The 17,415-nt window shown below is 49.7% G+C and overlaps 1 protein-coding gene across 1 annotated transcript in view; it reads left to right on the forward strand.

Moving 5' to 3' along the window:
* Window positions 1-10,497: 10,497 nt before the first annotated feature.
* The window catches only part of SNRK (SNF related kinase), a 35,564-nt gene continuing 28,646 nt past the window's right edge, over window positions 10,498-17,415 (forward strand). The window contains exon 1 of the mRNA XM_044677601.1: window positions 10,498-11,086. Coding sequence (XP_044533536.1) covers window positions 10,498-11,086 — 589 coding nt within the window. The remainder of the gene's footprint in view (window positions 11,087-17,415) is intronic.

The raw sequence follows: 17,415 nt of genomic DNA on the forward strand, positions 1-17,415 counted from the left end.
ATTTTTACAAGATGCTGGCCTTGCTTGGCTTGGCCATCTTTATATCTGTACATTCATCTGTTCAGGTGGGAGGAGGCAGTTTCAGAAGCTGATAGTATCTGTATGGAAAAAATGCCCATTAATGGATGATCCACGAGAGGGGCCAAACAGAATTGAAAAGAAGCAAAATAAAATCGACTGATTATGGAACTGTTATCTGAAGGTTAAACTTTTCAGATTGCTTTGGGAAAATTCTGTAGAGCTCACATTCCTCAGTGGCCTTATGCCTGTGTCTGTTATGTTCCAGCCTAAAGGTTAGACAGTTTATTAAACAAGGTCTGTGACTTGACAATAATATATCAGCTCTAAAAAAAAAATAACCTGGTTCTCTTAGATTGTTTTTGACTGACATTTTATTATGAAACTGTATGAACTGTATTATAATAAAGTTTGGGTAGCTTTTGAGGACAAAAGCATAGTGAAGATCGGATTTTCATTTATATTTAGATTAGGGATAGAGATAGGACCTATGATTTCCCTGGTATAGGGGTCCCCCTGCAGTCTGGCATCCTCTTTGCAAATTAAACCTCCCCCCATCTTTTCCCCCCTCCCCTTTCCACTGGTGACATAATCCCTCTGCCTGAGCCAGACAGGCCCTGGTATATTCATGTCATTCTCCTTGTCTGGGATCTTTCCCCCTGTTTTCTTTTTTCACTTCAATATTTAACCTATTCATGGTTGCTGTGAGGATTCCGCTTTGCCAGTCTGAAACCCTTTAATGGGAGTAGTGCCTTTTCAAATGCCTCCCTCCACAGGAGCCACCAGAAAAGACTAAAGCAGAAGTCAGAAGTGCATTTTGTAAATAGGCCCCAGTCTTTTGGATACCCCTCGATGAATTGGTGTTGATCTATTAAAGTTCTTTTCTGTGCCCATCCTTCCATTTTTTTAGTCCCTGCTTTTTAAAAATCTGAACTTCTTGTAGAGTTTGTTCACATCAGGGTTTCTTCTTAAAAAATTGTTTTAGCAGTCTCATCTTACTCTTCCCTAATATTGAATTTTTAGTTATCCTTTTAAAAGGCCTTTTGTATTTGCAGTACTAAGTCTCCGTACAATTGAGAATGTGTCAGCAATCTATAATTTTGTTAGTGTTGCTACTCTTTGCAGTGATGCAGATTTTAACCCCTGTTGAACTCAGTATATGGTCTTTTGAAGTTACTGTGGCCAAAAAATTCATCACCTTGTAGCTATCTTGGTAATGAACTTAGCTGGTCTGATTCTTAGACAGCAGACTTTTGGTCCATCACTAGGCACATGCTGGAAAGCTCTTCTTCTTGGTAAGACATACTAGAGTTTATCTTCTTCCTTTGCTTAGGGCCATCTCTGTATCATGACAAGATGACATGTCATCATGAGGAAGAGGACTGTGGATAGACCATTTGAAATTAAGGGCTCTATGGGACGTGTCATCTGCTTATTTTCTCTGATGTTTCATGTGGTCTAATGCTTACCTTGGGTCCTTGAAGATAGGCTGAAGTACTAAAAACCCTACAAAAGATGGGCACTGAAAGGTCTTTCTGTAATATGATACAAAGTCTGAATATGCAATGGGTAAACAAACACTAGAAGCTCTCCCAATAAATACAGGATTAAAGCAAGGATGCCCCCTTTCCCTATAGTTTTTTCACATAGTTTGTTTAGAAAATCTTAGGGATTCAGGGGGAAAAAAACCAATCCTATTGAAACAATAGCTTAAGAAATGCTGTAGTTAATAAAACAATAAAGGCAGCCAGATAATAAACCCAGAGAAGTGAGTAACACTTCTATATTACAAAAGAAAACTCCTTAAAGCAATAATAAAAGGGTGGTCTCATTCAAATTCCAAAATGCACAAAATACTTGGGAGTCAGTCTACCAAGGCACACTCAGTACTTGCATAGATTAAATTGTAAAACTCCTTAAAAAATAAAGGACACGAATAACTGGAAAGATATTTAGTGCAGGTGGTATGGCCATGCCCTATGACAAATAGTGACAGTGTTACTGGGATTGAGGCTACACTAACCTTACTTAACTACCAAAGAGATACTCTGCAAGATGATACAAAATAATAACAAAGATAATTTGGAGGGAAAAAAAAGATCTAGACTATATAGAAGTCATGAAAAAAGGGAGGAATGAAAGAAATGGTACTTCCAGAATTCATGTAATAATCATCCAAACCGCTTGTGTCATTTAAAAAAGAGAAGTATATCAGTGAAACAGAGCAGGCAAGGAAGAATCATAAATAATGCATCTAATAACCAAGTATTCAGCATAGCCTCAATATAAAGAACCAACTACTTGGCAAGTATTTTTGGAAATAGCAGCTGGCATAAAGTAGAGCTAGACCAGTGTCTTAGCTATGTAACCTGAATATTGACCAGATAATTAAAAAAAAATTAGAAGAGAAGCAGTTTATATATCTCACAGCTCAGGCTAGGGGATAAATTCTCATCCAAAAGGAGTAGAGATGATTACAAAAGAAAAAATAAAAACCTTGATTCCATCCAAGTGAAAAGCTTTCAGATAAACAAAATGAATGGTGCGAGAATTAGACAGTTAATCAGAAATAGCTAAGACCAAAAGCAATTCCTCAGCTAAGAGATGAACACATTGGCTCTGGCAAAGAACAGTGACCTCTTTTAACATCCCTTTGAAAGAATGTTTCTGATGACCAAGAAGAGAAAATGCAAATTAAAACAACCTTGCACTTCACCTCAAGTCTAGCAAATTGACAACTTTGAGAGTTGTCTATGTGGAGAAGCAGGCTCACAAGGGCATTGTTGGGGGAGCAGTGAATTGTTCCTACCCCTCTGAACGCTGTTTGCAATTATGTTGAAGAAAGTCCTAAATGGGTTTCTACTCTTTAACCCAGAGATTCCACTGCTAGGTGTATCTCCAAGGAGGTCAGTGAGAAAAAGAAACTTCCCAAAGACACCAAAGTATTTGTAAGCAGATTTTTTTTTGAATGTTAGCAAAGAATGGAAATAAAATAGGCACTTCCCAGTTGGGGAAATGGCTAAACCATATTGTATGTGAACGTAATGAAGTACTACTGTGCTATAAGAAGGAAGTTTTAAAAATTATAGTTTATGATTATCCTTGCTTTAAGATAATTTTAATATTTTATTTTTCCCCAATTACATGTAAAACAATTTTTAAATTTTTTTTTAAGTTTTGAGTTTCAAATTCTCTTTCTCCTTCCCTTCCCTCCCTCTTCCCTGGATGGTCAACAGTCTGACATAGAGTTTACGTGTGCAATCACGTAAAACATTTTTTCTATATTAGTCGTATTGTGGAAGAAAACTTGAACAAAAACAAGAAGCCAACAAAGAAGGTGAAATATAGTATGCTCTGGTCTGGATTAGTCTTTTCTCTCAAGGCAGATGGCTTTTTTCATCATAAGCCCTTTGGGATTGTCTTGGATCATTGTATTGCTGAGAATAGCGAAGTCATTCACAGTTGATCATCATACAATATTGCTGTATTTTTTTAAGCCCTGCCTTCTGTCTTAGAGTAGATACCAAGTATATCCATTCCAAGTCTGAAGAGCCAAGGTTAGGGCTAGGCAGGTGAGGTGAAGTGACTTGCCCAGTGTCACATGTCTAGAAAGTATCTGAGGTCAAATTTGAACTCAGGACCTCCTGTCTCTAGGTCTGGCTCCCTAGCCACTGAGCCACTTTGCTGCCCCCAATATTGCTGTTATTGTGTGCAGCCTTCTTCTGGTTCTGCTTACTTCACTCTGTTTCACTTGATGTTAAGTCTTTTCAGGTTTTTATAAAATTGTACTGCTTGTCGTTTCTTGCAGCACAATCATATTCCATCATAATGGTATGCCACAGTTTGCTTAGCCAGTCCCCAGTGAATGGGAATCCCCTCACTTTCCAGGTCTCTGACACCATACAAATTGCTGTTAGGAATTGCTTTATGTCTATAGTTCCTTTTCCTTCTTTAAAATAATTTTTGGGGGGATCCAGACCTAATGATGGTATTGCTGGGTCCAGGGGCATGCACAATTTGATAGCCCTTTGGGCAGAGCTCCAAATTGCTCTTCAGAATGGATGGATCTGTTCCCAATCCAACAGCCTCGTGTCCCTATTTTCCCACATTCCCTCCAACATTTGTCATTTTCCTTTTCTGTCCCAATAGCCAATCTGATAGGTATGAGCCAATGCCTCAGGGTTGTTTTCCTTTTTATTTCTCTAATCAGTAATGGTTTAGAGTCTTTGAAAAAGCATTTCTTGAGTGCTCCCTCATGCCAAGCAGTTGGTGTAGGAATAGATAAAGTCACACAGCCCCTGCTGTCAAGAGGCTCATGTTCTTTTGGGGAAACAATGTGTAGAATTTAGCAAGAAAAGGGATCCATCAGTGGTGGGGCTGATGATGCTAGTGCTTGAGAGATACAGAGCCCAGAGGTGATGCTGAGGGTCAGATCTGCTGGTCCTCCAAGCCCTGGGGAAAGGACATCCCTGGAGCTGGTGAGGAGGGGGCCAAGGGAGAGCCTATCAGCATCACAGGCCTGGAGGGTTGGGCCACCCTCTTCTCCTAAGATGTCTCCACTGTAATGTGCCCCCAAGTAATCCTCCAGCCTCTGCCTGAAGGTTTCCAAGGAGGCTGACTCCTTAAGACAGCCCCTTTGAACCTCCAATTGATAATAAGCCTTTCCTGACATTGAGCATCATTCTGGCCCTGGGGCCAGGTGGAACAAGGCTCCTCCACATACCTGAAGACCGATGTCCTCTCCCAAAGTCAGGTCCCTTTCCCACCATCCTGGCCAGCTTGTCAGGGTCCTTATACTGGGGCTTAACAGCTTCTAGGAACCAATGCAAAACTGCAATGTCTGTGGAGAGGATGCCCCTGCCTGGGCAGGGCCAAGAGGCCAGGGTTCTAGATGCTGTGTGGGACGGCAGACTTGGGTGCTGTCTGCCAATATGGCTGAGCTTTTCTTCCTCTTTACTATCAAGGATGGAGGTGGGGTTACAGTGGAAAGTGTGAGTGATGTCAAAATAAAAAGTGGCACCAAAAATGTGTGTGAGAAATATATCCCAGAATTTGCCCAAGGATTGGTGCCAACTCACTTGTTCATAGTTGGAACCACCTTTGTCCAGTCTTCTGTCTTTTTGAAACGTTTTCTGCTCTCTGTAATTTTTGACTAATCTCATCCTTCAGAAGCAGCTGGGTGGGACAGTGGTTAGAATGCTGGACTTGCTGTCAAGAAGATCTGATACTCCTAGCTGTGTGACCCCAGCCAAGTCACTTAACCCCTGCCTGCCTCAGTTTCTTCATCTGTCCAATGAGGATCATAAGAGTACTTACCTCCCAGGATTGTTGTAAGGATCAAATGAGATCAGACATATTAGCAAAGCCCTATAGAAATGCTGACTTTTAGCCATAGCCGTCACATTAATGCCTTCTTAACCTTGTCTGTTCTCTTTTCCGTTTTGAAGATTGTTTTCCTTGACAGGAAGAACAAGATAGGAGTTATTTCACTTTGCATGTATGTTTTCTTCACACCAAATATTCCTTAAAAAGATCTCTCTCTCTCTCTCTCTCTCTCTCTCTCTCTCTCTCTCTCTCTCTCTCTCTCTCTCTCTCTCTCATCCTCAACACTTTAAAAAACAAAACAAAACGAGCTTTAGTTCATTTTTGACTTTAGCAAGTATAGAGATCTTTCTTCTGGAGGCCATTTTTGGTCCCTGTCCTTGGTCATCCCTGTGTTGCCATCAGAGCTCCTGGAGGAGGTTATTCCCAAGTCTTCCCTGATTCCTTAAATACCTCCCTCTTCACTTCCTGGGTAGGATTGAGCCTTTTTTCCCTCTTGGAGCCATCATTTCTCCTAATGTTTTAGGATGGGAAGTCATCAGACCCAGCTTTTCTCTGAAATTATTGAACTCCACTTTTCTAAAATCTAGAGTACTCTTTCCTTATCCCAAGATGACTCAGCAACTTTTAGCCACCTTCTATTTCATCTCCCCAGCTAGATTAGGGTACTACATAGTGCTTTAATATTCCTAAGGTCTCTCCGAAACAGGCCCATGTTTGTAACCCCCATTCCTTTGTGATACTCCCATAGTGTGTTTACTGAAGAATCGGTGTCATTCTAAAGACAGTGGAAAGGCATCCAGTGGGCAGTTCTGCCATGACCTTCAGGGGCTTCCCATCGTCTTCTGAAACAACCGTAAAGCCTTTGGGTCTCCCACAAACACAACACCATCTCTTCTCTCCAGACCATCCCTGGGAATGCTGGTCTCTCTCACCTCGTTGTTCATTTCTCTGACTTTGTTCAAGCCTTGATTAAAATTTTTCCTCTGCAGAAGGACTTTCTTGGTCACCTCCGTCTGCCCTTCTGTTAATGCCTTCCTACTTTGTCAGTCGCTAAGCATTTATAAAGCTTATTACCCAATATCATACATGTATATATGTATGTGTAGTGTGTGTGTGTATATATATATATATATATATATATACACACACATATATATTTATAAAAATGGTTCTTGATTCTCCTTAATCTAATTATGTTGTAGAGGCAGGAGGGGTCCTGGGAAATGGCCATTTTATAGAATTGTGCAATTCAGTAAGTGAGAGAGCAGGGTGCCTCCAAACTAGTAGAGAATTAGGAGCAGACCTACAACACCTCAGCGTACCCCAAGCCAATGACCTGAAGCCTGGGCAGCTCATGGAGAGGATGCCTTTAGAGTCAGGCCCTTTGCAGGTTCTAAGGATGTCATTATTGGAATACAAAACCAAGGGCTACTCACATGGCTTAGTTTCCCTTGGTGCTCCCCTTTGCTTTCTTGCAGTGGCATGATTGTCCCTTTTGATTTGGGCCCTGGCCAGTCTTGAAGGCCTAGGCATAGGGCCTGCCCTCAGGGAGCTGATATTCTAATGTAGAAACCTAATGAGAGAGGGGTGAGAGTGTCTTGGAAAGTTAGGGGGATGTGAGTGGAGCCTTTCTTGCTGGGAGGATTTTGTCTGATTTGCTTAGGGAGGGTGGCCTTGACCAGCAACATTTTCCAAGGATGATATTGGACCCATTTTTTCTTTCTGGACTTGTGATTTTGGCCAGCTAGTAATAACTTCTTCACCAGTGGAGATGGGTAGCTTTTCAGGACTTTTTTTTAAACTTAGCTTCTTAGGATCAATATTGTGTATTGGTTCCAAGGCAGAAGAGCAGTTAGGGCTAGGCAGGGGACATTAAATGACTTGCTCAGGGTCACACAGCTAGGAAGTGTCTGAGGCCACATTTGAACCAGGATCTTGGCCTGGTTTTCAAACCACTGAGCCACTTAGCTGCCCCCTTTTCAGCACTTTATGGCTTTTAGAGAAGAAGTTCTTAATTGAGGGTGCACTGGCCAACGGGTCCATGGAAAGAGTGTGAACCCTTATAGAAAAACAATTTCATCTTAATTTTCACAGACATCTCCCTGAAGCTTATCCTTCCCTTTTTCTATTTCCAAGCATTGGCTTCACCAAATTCCCCACAGTATCTATGACAGAACCCCTAAAAAGGACCTAACTTGTTAAGGGCTGAGCTCTTTCCTGGGTGCCAGGCCCATGGGGGCACCCAAGGTGGCCAGCCTACCTGGCCAAGCTGAAGAGTGGGCTGGGTTTTTCAAAACTCTTTCGTTTCTTTTGAAATGCTCAGCCTTTCACTAAAGACTTTGTTTTTAAAGGGAATAGATTGTTCTGGTACTTAATGGATAATTTTCCTAATACATATCCTCCCCTTCACACTGATTTGCCCCTAATTTGAACAGCAAGATCAGAGTTTCTGTACTTTAAAACAGTGTTAGCGAGAGAACACTGGCTTCTGCCTTTAGATGAGGTGCTTCCTTCCTGGATGAACCTGACTGCTGGGTTCTGTGGCTACAGGGAGCTGCTTTCATAAATTCAGTTTTAAGGACAGATTTTTTAAAATGTCAACTCCTTGGTATGCGTGTCAATGGAGAGAAAGCAATGCAGTACAGATAGCAACGCCTCTTGTTTGCTTAGGAAAGCTTCTGCCCCTCTCTTTGCATGTGGGTGCATGGGCAGTATTTCCAGCAGAAATGGAAGTTGTACCATGAAGACTTGCCTTTGGAGCAGCTCTGAAGGGACTCACTTTTGCCATCCTCTTTCTTGTTGCCAATGGGTAGGAGGCTCTGGCCTAAATTGAGCTAGCCTCTCCACCCGCTCCCCCTCGCTGTTGTGTTGGCACCTCAGGGACGGGGTGGGGTGGCTGGTGAGTAGGAGATAATTAAGTGTTTTGTTTAAAAAGACTGTCCCTTCCAGCTCCTACCACCCTGAGGTGGAGATGATGAAAACAAGCAGCTGAAAGGAAGACTTGGCCAGGATCAACCACAGTGAAAATTCCAGATTTCCTGTAGGCTTCAAAGAATCTTTGTTTCTGTCTAATTCCCAAATCTGCCAGTGCTTGGCCTCCCCTTTCCACACCTTCTGTCCTCCTTTAGGTGAAGAGAACTTTGACATCTGTCAGACCAGAGACAGAGTGGTCCAACCACCCCAGATTTCCATGAAAAGTGAAAAAGTTATGGAGTGCTGGTTAAATTTCTTTGATGCCTGGTTAGGGTTGACATATGTTCGAGCCTGCTCCTTTACAAGACTACCTCAGTGGTATTCACAGTGGAGTTTTTTGAAAGCCTCCCAGCACTGAGAGACCTGCCCTAGGTCCATTCCCTATTGGATAAATGAGAATACGAGCCCACAGGTGTTAATGACTTGACCAAGGCCATACAGCTAGGGAGCAGCAGTCTCTTCCAACAAGGGTCTCTGATTCCACATCCCTTTGTTTTTTTAACCACAGTTTTTATTGTCAAAAAATTTTTTTTCAGTCTCTTTTTAACAACAGGATTTAATAGCAATTAACGAGTAGCCTGAAGTCTACAGTCTTAGATGATACAGGTAGCTTTTAAGCCTCTGTTTAGATCTTTTTTTTTTTTTTTAAACCCTTAACTTCTATGTATTGGCTCCTAGGTGGAAGAGTGGTAAGGGTAGGCAATGGGGATCAAGTGACTTGCCCAGGGTCACCCAGCTGGGAAGTGTCTGAGGCCGGATCTGAACCTAGGACCTCCCATCTCTAGGCCTGGCTCTCCATCCACTGAGCTACCCAGCTGCCCCCTCTGTTTAGATCTTATGAATTTGGATGTGAATCTGAATATTCATTCAACAGATAATGTATTTTGGGCCTACTATGTGCAAGGCAAAACATATATATTTCATAGGGGGTTAGAAAAAAAAAAAAAGAAAACCAGGAATGGTTCCTACTCTCAAGGAATTTGTGGTTCTGCTGTTCTGGCATCACAATTTAGGTGAGTGCCATTAGAGAGTAAAGTTTCCATCAAGAGTTTAATTAAAGATAAAGTGCATGCCATGGCAGTGTTGATTTGTGTTTTAAGGGATACATTGTGTAAAAGAATAAGAAAGAACCATCTTGTGAAGACAAATGTCAGGAAGACACATTAAGTCTGAAGGAGATGGGGAGAACAGAAGGAATCCATATTGTCTATCACTAGCTTATTGCATGGATTTCAATTCCTAAAAATGTTGAGGCCACAATAGTTCGTTGTTGTTGTTGTCTTAGGGACCCTCCCCATGAGTCATTTCATCCTATTCTCCAGGACTCTTTGGATTAAATTCTTTTCGAGCATTGTTAAATCCTAATACTCGTTGATGAATTGCTGTTTTGACCGCAAGAATGAATGAACCGGTCTCCTAAGGTGTGGAATGGTCAGCATTGCTGGTGAAGCTGTTACCTTAGACTCATTAAATCTTCGGAAGCTTTGAAATGTGGGCATGAAGTCAAACCACGTTGCTTGATTTATGAATATAAGAAGACTACAGCAACTGCAAAGTCCTCTTGACTAAATTAAACGCTTATAACAAAAGTCACCGAATGCTGACTTTGCTCAGGTTTCTAAACTGTCTATTGGGGAGAAAGCGCCCCCTTGGTCGAAAGAAGCCATCCCCAAGTTTTTTGGTTGCTGTCCGCGTAGTGACCGTTTCTCCAAACCAGGCTTAATTTAGAGCAGAGAGGAGAGTCTACGTCGGGGAAGCATTAGCTCTTAAGAGCTCGGAGAAGTCGGCTCATTTTCCTATTGTTTTAATTATAGTAAAGAGTAATACTTAGTAAAAGTGTAATTTTCCTATGGTTTCTGGATTCTCATGTGAGATCCTGCAGATGTAAGTATGTCAAGGTTATTATATTCTCAAGCCTAGCGATGGATTCCTGTAACGTTTCGGGTCTTACAATGCTTTTCTGCCCAGAGAAAGAGAATGCGTGGTTCTTATTAGGAGAGGAAGAACGTGTCACATATGGCATAGTAAAGGCAGAGTTACAAATAGTCATTTTTTTCACTCCTTCTCTTGTAGATGTGTTTGGAAACAGCCAAAATGGATGAGTCTTTTTCATCAGAGAGTCTTCTATGAGAAAAGCCCAGCAGCAGGTGGTGTGAGTGTCCTCCCCTCCACTGGAACAGCATGGCAGGTTTCAAGAGAGGGTATGACGGGAAAATTGCTGGTTTATATGACCTGGATAAAACCTTGGGCAGGGGTCACTTTGCTGTGGTCAAACTTGCCAGGCACGTTTTCACGGGCGAAAAAGTGGCTGTGAAAGTCATCGACAAGACCAAGCTGGACACTCTGGCCACTGGCCACCTCTTCCAAGAAGTCCGCTGCATGAAGCTCGTGCAGCATCCAAACATCGTGCGTCTTTACGAAGTCATCGACACTCAGACCAAGCTCTATCTCATCCTCGAGCTCGGAGATGGAGGAGACATGTTTGACTACATAATGAAACACGAGGAGGGTCTTAATGAAGACCTGGCCAAGAAGTACTTCGCTCAAATAGTTCATGCTATTTCTTACTGCCATAAACTCCATGTCGTCCACAGAGACTTAAAACCCGAGAATGTGGTCTTTTTTGAAAAACAAGGACTCGTGAAGTTGACAGACTTTGGTTTTAGCAACAAATTTCAACCTGGAAAGAAGCTCACCACAAGCTGCGGGTCTCTCGCGTATTCGGCTCCTGAAATCCTGCTTGGGGACGAGTATGACGCTCCCGCTGTAGGTAAGTCCCTCTTTGTGTGTCCGCTGGCCGTGCCGGCGGAGGAGGGTGACCCCGGCGAAGGTGCGGCCATAGCCCAGAGGTGGGGAACGGCGTGTGGCCTGCCCAGTAGAAAGTCAGGTCAGCCTGGGACGGACGGCCCGTTTGGTTGGTCACCTGAGAGGGGACAGAGCTGGCTCCTGGAGAGCCTCCATTGCTAAGGGAGGAAGTTTGGGTAAAAGATGGCCGAGGAAGGAGCCAGGCCCCAGCGTCGGGCGGAACACCTTGGGCGGGTGACCGGGCCAAGGTGGCTTGATGCCACAACAGTTCCTGTTTTCCTTAGAAGTATCCTCTCCTCTTCAGTCTTTGCCTTTCTGGTCCCGAGGCTTTTCCCATCTCCTGTGGCCGGGGGTCAGCATCAGAGGGGGGGTCATGCCCTCCCTCTGTCGACCCCACTTCTGTAAGTCTTGTCCTCAAACGCGCGTTGGGGGAGACTCGGTACTCGTTGGGCCCCTTCCTGAGGCTGCCCTGCTCTCCGCTTAGGGCCTCCCTCCATGGAGGGGGTGCAGAAAAGCAGCTCTACTACTTCCTGCCAGAAACAGCACAGAACCAGACCCCCTAAAGTGATCAGAGGGGGCTCCTCTGGGCCGCCCGGGCACTGCCGCCGTCCTCCACGATTTACAATTGGAAATCCAGAGAGGGGCAGGGCGCTGAGCGTCCCGCGTCTTGGGCGCTTTCCCAAGGTGGCAGCGCCGCTGCAGTCAGAACGCAGGGCCCCAGGAGGCAAACCAGGCCCAAGCGGAGGTCAGGCTCTGGGGGTCCCCCTCGTCTCATGTGGGGTTACCCCTTGGTGACCCGGGGGAGACAACTGCAGTGGTTTGGAGTCTCCTCACTGGGAGTTCGTGATGTCAGGTTGACGTCGGCTTGGAGAACAGTAATCCTAGGTGGCACTTTACTGGCCCTTTTCCTCTGGACAGGCCTGTGAGATGGGCCGGGGGTGGCTCCCTCCACTGGGGGCTCCAGTAAGTGGGTACCCAGCCTTCCCAGAGGCAAAGTTCGGGGGCTCGTGCCCTCTTCCCCACTGCCCATCTTTGGCCCCCATTTCCACTGGCCAGGCCTTTGCCAGGAGGCTTCCCCCAGCCTCCCCGGCTACAAGTCAGCTCCCCCAAAGGGTTTAGGCTCAAGATGTATCTGTGTGGGAGGCTCCCCAGGGAGAGGGCTTCTCCTTTGGCAGCAAGGGGGTGCCACAGTGTTTGGAGTCAGGTGGGCTTGAGATCAGATCCAGCCTCAAGTGACCCTGGGCACAGCTCTTCACCTCTGACTGTCTCCAGTTTCCTCAACTGTAAAATGGGCATAATAAGAGCCCCCACCACTCACCCCCCCAGCTGTTGTGAGGCTCAAGGGCAGGAATATTTGTCCGAGGCTTAGTCCAAGGCCCAGCACGTAGCCAGCACTTAATAAATGCTCCATTGCTTCCTTCCCCTTCCCTCTTCTGATGCAGATTGGCACCGTTGGGCACCTTGGACTCTCAGAGAGTTGCCTGGCACAGAGAGGTTCAGTGAGACACCCTCAGCCACACAGCCATTGTGAGTCAGAGGCAGGAAGCCGGCCTGTCCGGCCAGAGGCGCCCCCTTTAGCTTGTGCCTCTGGAGACGGAAGAGAAACCGTCCCCGGCCTCGCGGAGCTTACGTTCTCGCCCCTAGAAGCAGGTAGAAAATGTCTGCAAGGAGCTCTCTGCCCCTTGTCTACGCACTCACCAGAAACCCTGTCGTCACCCCCATTTTCTGGTGAGGAAACGGGGGTTAAGTGCCGGCCAGCGAGTGTCCGAGGTGCTCTTGTGCGGCTCTCCCCGGCCGGTGCTTCTGCAGTCGTCCGTGGCAGAGACGACGTGAGAGAAGCGAGCGCAAGGGCCGAAGCCTCCGCGATAGGTTCCCTCCAGGCGCCCTCAGCCTCCCGGTCACCCCGGTGGGGTCCCCGTCGAGCCCTTGTGGCTGTCCCATTCCTGAGGCGTGGATCGCCCGGGAGGCCCTTCTACATATCGGTCGGGGTGCCGCCGGGAGCCGGGGGGTCGCTGAGAAGGCTTTTCTGTGGCCCGAGAGCAGACACGGACGTTAGAGAAGTCTCCGTGTTGCTTGGGATGCCCTCGAGCCTCGCAGTACGGAGGCTTTGGGGTTCCTCCCGTAGGGGGTGCTGTCATGTGACAACCTTCCAGACATCACGCCGCGCCACGGGGCCCGACGTTTCTCAGCACAAGGCCAGGCGGCGGCTGACCCCAGCCCTCGTCTTTGGAGGGTCTCAGGCCCCCTCCTCTGCCGGCCGTCTCCCCTGGGAACCCGAGGCCTCTGATGCTTGTCCTGCTCCCCCCAGGCCCCCCGGACTTCTGCCAACGGCCCCCAGCGAGCCCCTAAGAAGAGCTGCAGGAGAGGCAGCGGAGGGTCTGGACAGCTGGGCTCAGAGGCGGAAGAGCGGGCAGAAGGGGGCTGTGGGACCCCGGACGGTGCTTCCCCGTCTGCATCCTTCCCTGCGAGCTTTCCCTCCTATTTGTGCCGGCCCCTCTGTTTGGGAGCATTCTGTCTTTGGCCCCCCGGGAGTCGAAGCCGGCTGGGGGACCCCAAGATCTGCGGGTCTCCAATCCAGTCCCCCGGCTTCCAGGATCCACTGCGAGCCAGATTTCAGAGGGCTTCGTGACACCCCCGGAAGAAACTGTGGTCCTTGGGATGATGCCCATCTGGGGGGGCCTGTGAAGAGGGGCTGTTGGTACTCTGCGTTCATGTACCAACATGAAAGGAAGCCGAGCCCAGTGGGTGGAGGTCCGGGCAGGGGCTCCCCTCGAGCCGCATCCTGAGCAGGCCTGGAGGTGGAACGGGCTGTGGGTGTTAGGCAGGGGCTTGGCAGCAGGGCCCTCGGACCCGGAGCCAGGGGGGCGCTGAGGGCGGGTGGCACACAGGCCGGAGGGCTTCTCGGCTTGAGCCGCTCCGTCACAGAGCCCCGAGAGCCTGCGGGGAGCCCTTCAACGCTGGGGACGTCCGGAAAGTAAAGAGGGGAAATCTGTGCAGACGCCTGCCTGGCTCCGAAGGCGCCTCTTGTTTCCTCAGGAGCCAAACCGAGGCGGGCAGCGCCCCCGGGCGTTGGGACAAGGGGGCGGCTGGGTGGGCTCCGACCCTGAATGCCCGCCCTGGGGGATGCCAGGCCTGACGTGGCCCGAGAGAAGCTCTGCGACTGCCCACGGTGTGGGGAGATGGAGGTCTCGGCCCCGAGGGACCTGCTGGGCCCGTCTCCACCAGCACTTGGGGGAAAAGCGCTCCCCGCTTCCTCCCGAAGATCAGGGAAACCTGCGGATGTGTAGAGCAGCCTCGGAGGGGCTCGGAGGGCTCGGAGGGGCTCAGAGGGCTCGATCTGGCCGTAGAAACTTCCCTCCTTGGCCAGCTGGGTTTGGTCCCTGCCACGGGCTCCCGCTGCGCTCCCGTTTCAGGCCCTCCCGGCCTCTTGCCAGAACCATTTCACTGTTTCCTAATTGGTTCCCCCACTGGGTACATCGTCCTCCTGGCTCGGTGATGGCAGGCCTGCGACACGGGCCGGCACAGGTGGCCGCACACGGAGAAGCACATGGAGAAGCGCTCGGAGAAGCACGCGGAGAAGCACGCGGAGAAGCACGCGGAGAAGCACGCGGAGAAGCACGCGGAGAAGTGCTCGGAGAAGCTCAGGGCCGCGCGCCGAGGATGAACGTTTCTGCGCTGGAGTGTAGACACCGTGACAAGAGATGACAATCCCACCTCTATTCGTTTACCTGTTTTGGCTTATTAAATTCAGTTACATATTAAGATACTGTTTTGTTATTTAAACTATAAACATTGTGAAATTACGTTTTTTTCTCCAGGTGACGCCGCCCCCCCAGTTAGGCTCGGGTTTTTGGTGAGTTTTGACCCCGCCGAGCTCAAGATCGCCCCTGGCCGTCCTAGCCGATGGCCGGGTTCTCCCCTGCAGGTCAGGCCGTGCTTGGGCGCTCCTGAGCTTCTCGCCCTCTGCGGGGTCCCCACAAAGAGGAGGACCGTCTGTCTGTCCGGGCTCTCCTCTCGGGTTCTTCGTGCAGCCCTTGGGGGGTCCGTGGCCCCAGGCGTCGTGAAGGCAGCGCTTTGCTTGGGGACTGCAATCCTTTGATAAAGACTTAATAGACGCTGAATCTCACCCAGACTTTGAGCCTGTTCCCAAGGGCCGCTTTGTGAGAGCCGGAGCAGGCGCGGTCCTGGGTGCGAGAGTCAAAAGCGGCGACTCCTGAGGGGTGGCTGAGCGGCCGGGCCGCCCTGCACACGGATCGAGAGCCCAGTGGTTGGCGCGGCCTTCGCGTGGCCGTGCTCTGTCCTGTTTTCGGGGGGTTCCGCTTCCAAAGCAGCGACGTAAAACACCTCTCACGTGGCCGTAGTCTTTTTGGGGGTTCGGTGCTGTCAGCCTGGGCGGTTCTGGGGCAGCCCTCCCGCGCCCTTGGGGTGCGGCCCGCTCCTGGTCGGAGGCCCCCCGCCATTCAGAGGCCCGCCGGGAGCTGGTTTGGGGGTGCTCGTGGGGCCTTCGTGGAATCACAAAGAAAGCGAATTGTAGGGAAATCAGGAGACGCGTTTTGCAGTCACGATCCAGGCGCCCCGCTAAGAAGCTGCCCTTCTTGGCACGGGGGCGCAGGGGGGACCCCAGCCCGGCGGGGAGGCCCTCAGAACCCAGAGAGGTTGGCTGGTGGTTGTGGGAGACGTTAGACCCACAGGCAGAAGCTTGTGCACGTTCTGGGCGTAGCTGAGCGTGAGTGTGTGTGCGTGTGTGCGTGCACACGCGTGTGTGCGCGGCCGAGGCAGAAATGGGAGGAGGATGGCGCCGGCCGGGCAGGGCTCGGGGTGGCAGAATCTGTTTCCAGGGAAACCAGAGCGCGGGGGAAGGCGTCACGGCTCTTTGGGCGCCCCGTTTGGAAGGAGCCCCGAGGGGAGCCGGGGTCCGAGGGCTCTCGCTTGGCCCACAGTTCTGCAGCTTTTCCCCTTTGCGTTCATCGGCACCAGCAGAGCCCAAACGAGTCCCAGAGTGAGGAGGGACTCCGGCGCTCCCTCGTGCTTTTCATGGTTCCCAGCCTCGGTCCCATCTCGCGGGGCCCCTCGCACTCGGCGCCGGGGCCTGCCTCGCCGCTCTCCTCTGGCCGAATTCTGCAGGGCTCTCCGGAGAAACGTGCCCCGAAGAGGCGACTCTCGGCCGATTGCGGACCCTCCTCCAGGCCGTGTCAAGCCGAGGCCCTGGGAAGAGCCCCTGTTCAGCCTGGGCGTCTCCCCTGCTGCCCGGGGCAGGCTCTGACCCATCTTGCTTGGGGGCTGCAGCCTCCGGCCCACTTGTTTTTTATGACATTCGGAAGTCACGGAGGACCAAATCGGAACCGTCTTTAGCACCCACAGCTGAACTGGGCTCTCTCGACTGACCATCGAGGTTCTGTGCCTTCTCCTAATACAGGACGTGATCTTAGCGATTTCAGGTGAGAAAGCAGGGCTGGCTGCATGGAGGAGGAGGCTTCTGGACCCTGCTCTGAGGGGAGGAAACAGGTCTTCCAGGATCCGGACTCTCAGCGGGGATCTAGCTGTGTCCATTGGGGTCAGGTGGCCGTGGCTGTGGCTTCATTGGTTCTGTTAGAGATAATTGACTTCCTGGGAGGATCCTTCTAGAATGTTTACAGAGGGAGGCCCCTCTGCGGCTCCTCCTTTGCCTCCCAGGGCTGGCCTCCTAGCCTCCTCCTCTGGCCGGAGAGCCCCTCCAGTGTCATGGCTTGTCCCCCACCCCCGTGGGAAGCAGCTGCTGAGAAGAGCCTGGTCCAAGAGGAGGCAGACCAAGCGTGGAAGGCACGCACCGGACGGCCGTCAACTGAAGAAAACGAGGAGGAGGACGATGGTCTGGGAGGTCTGGTGAGGGCCCGCTTGCCTCCCCTCGGTGGGTCAGGAGCAGACCACTGGGACGCCTTGCCGGAGAGCATCGATCTTGGTTAGAGCCATGCTCTACAGTCAGGTCAAGCAAAGGCTGGCCTGCGAGTGCCCAGCGCCAGGGAAGCCTCCTTTGTCCAGACGCAGCCCCCCTCCCTTTCCCGGCCTCTGCCTGCCGAGGAGGAAGACCCCGACCCACCCAGACGTCCCACTCTTGGCGGCCTGCTTAAGAAAGGGAGGCCATGTGGCATCCACTTGAAAGATTTCCCCCTGAAATAGTAAAGTGTAAAAAGTTTTTGTGAGGGAGCTTCAGCTGTCTGGAAAACGGTGGGACCTCGGAGCCAGGCAGGGTCTGAAAGGGAAGCCACCCAGCCCCTGGCGGGGAGGAAGCTGGGCCGATGCTGCCAGCGCTGGAGA

The sequence above is a fragment of the Gracilinanus agilis genome, chromosome 5 (genome assembly GCF_016433145.1).
Source record: "Gracilinanus agilis isolate LMUSP501 chromosome 5, AgileGrace, whole genome shotgun sequence".
NCBI classification, from domain to species: domain Eukaryota; kingdom Metazoa; phylum Chordata; class Mammalia; order Didelphimorphia; family Didelphidae; genus Gracilinanus; species Gracilinanus agilis.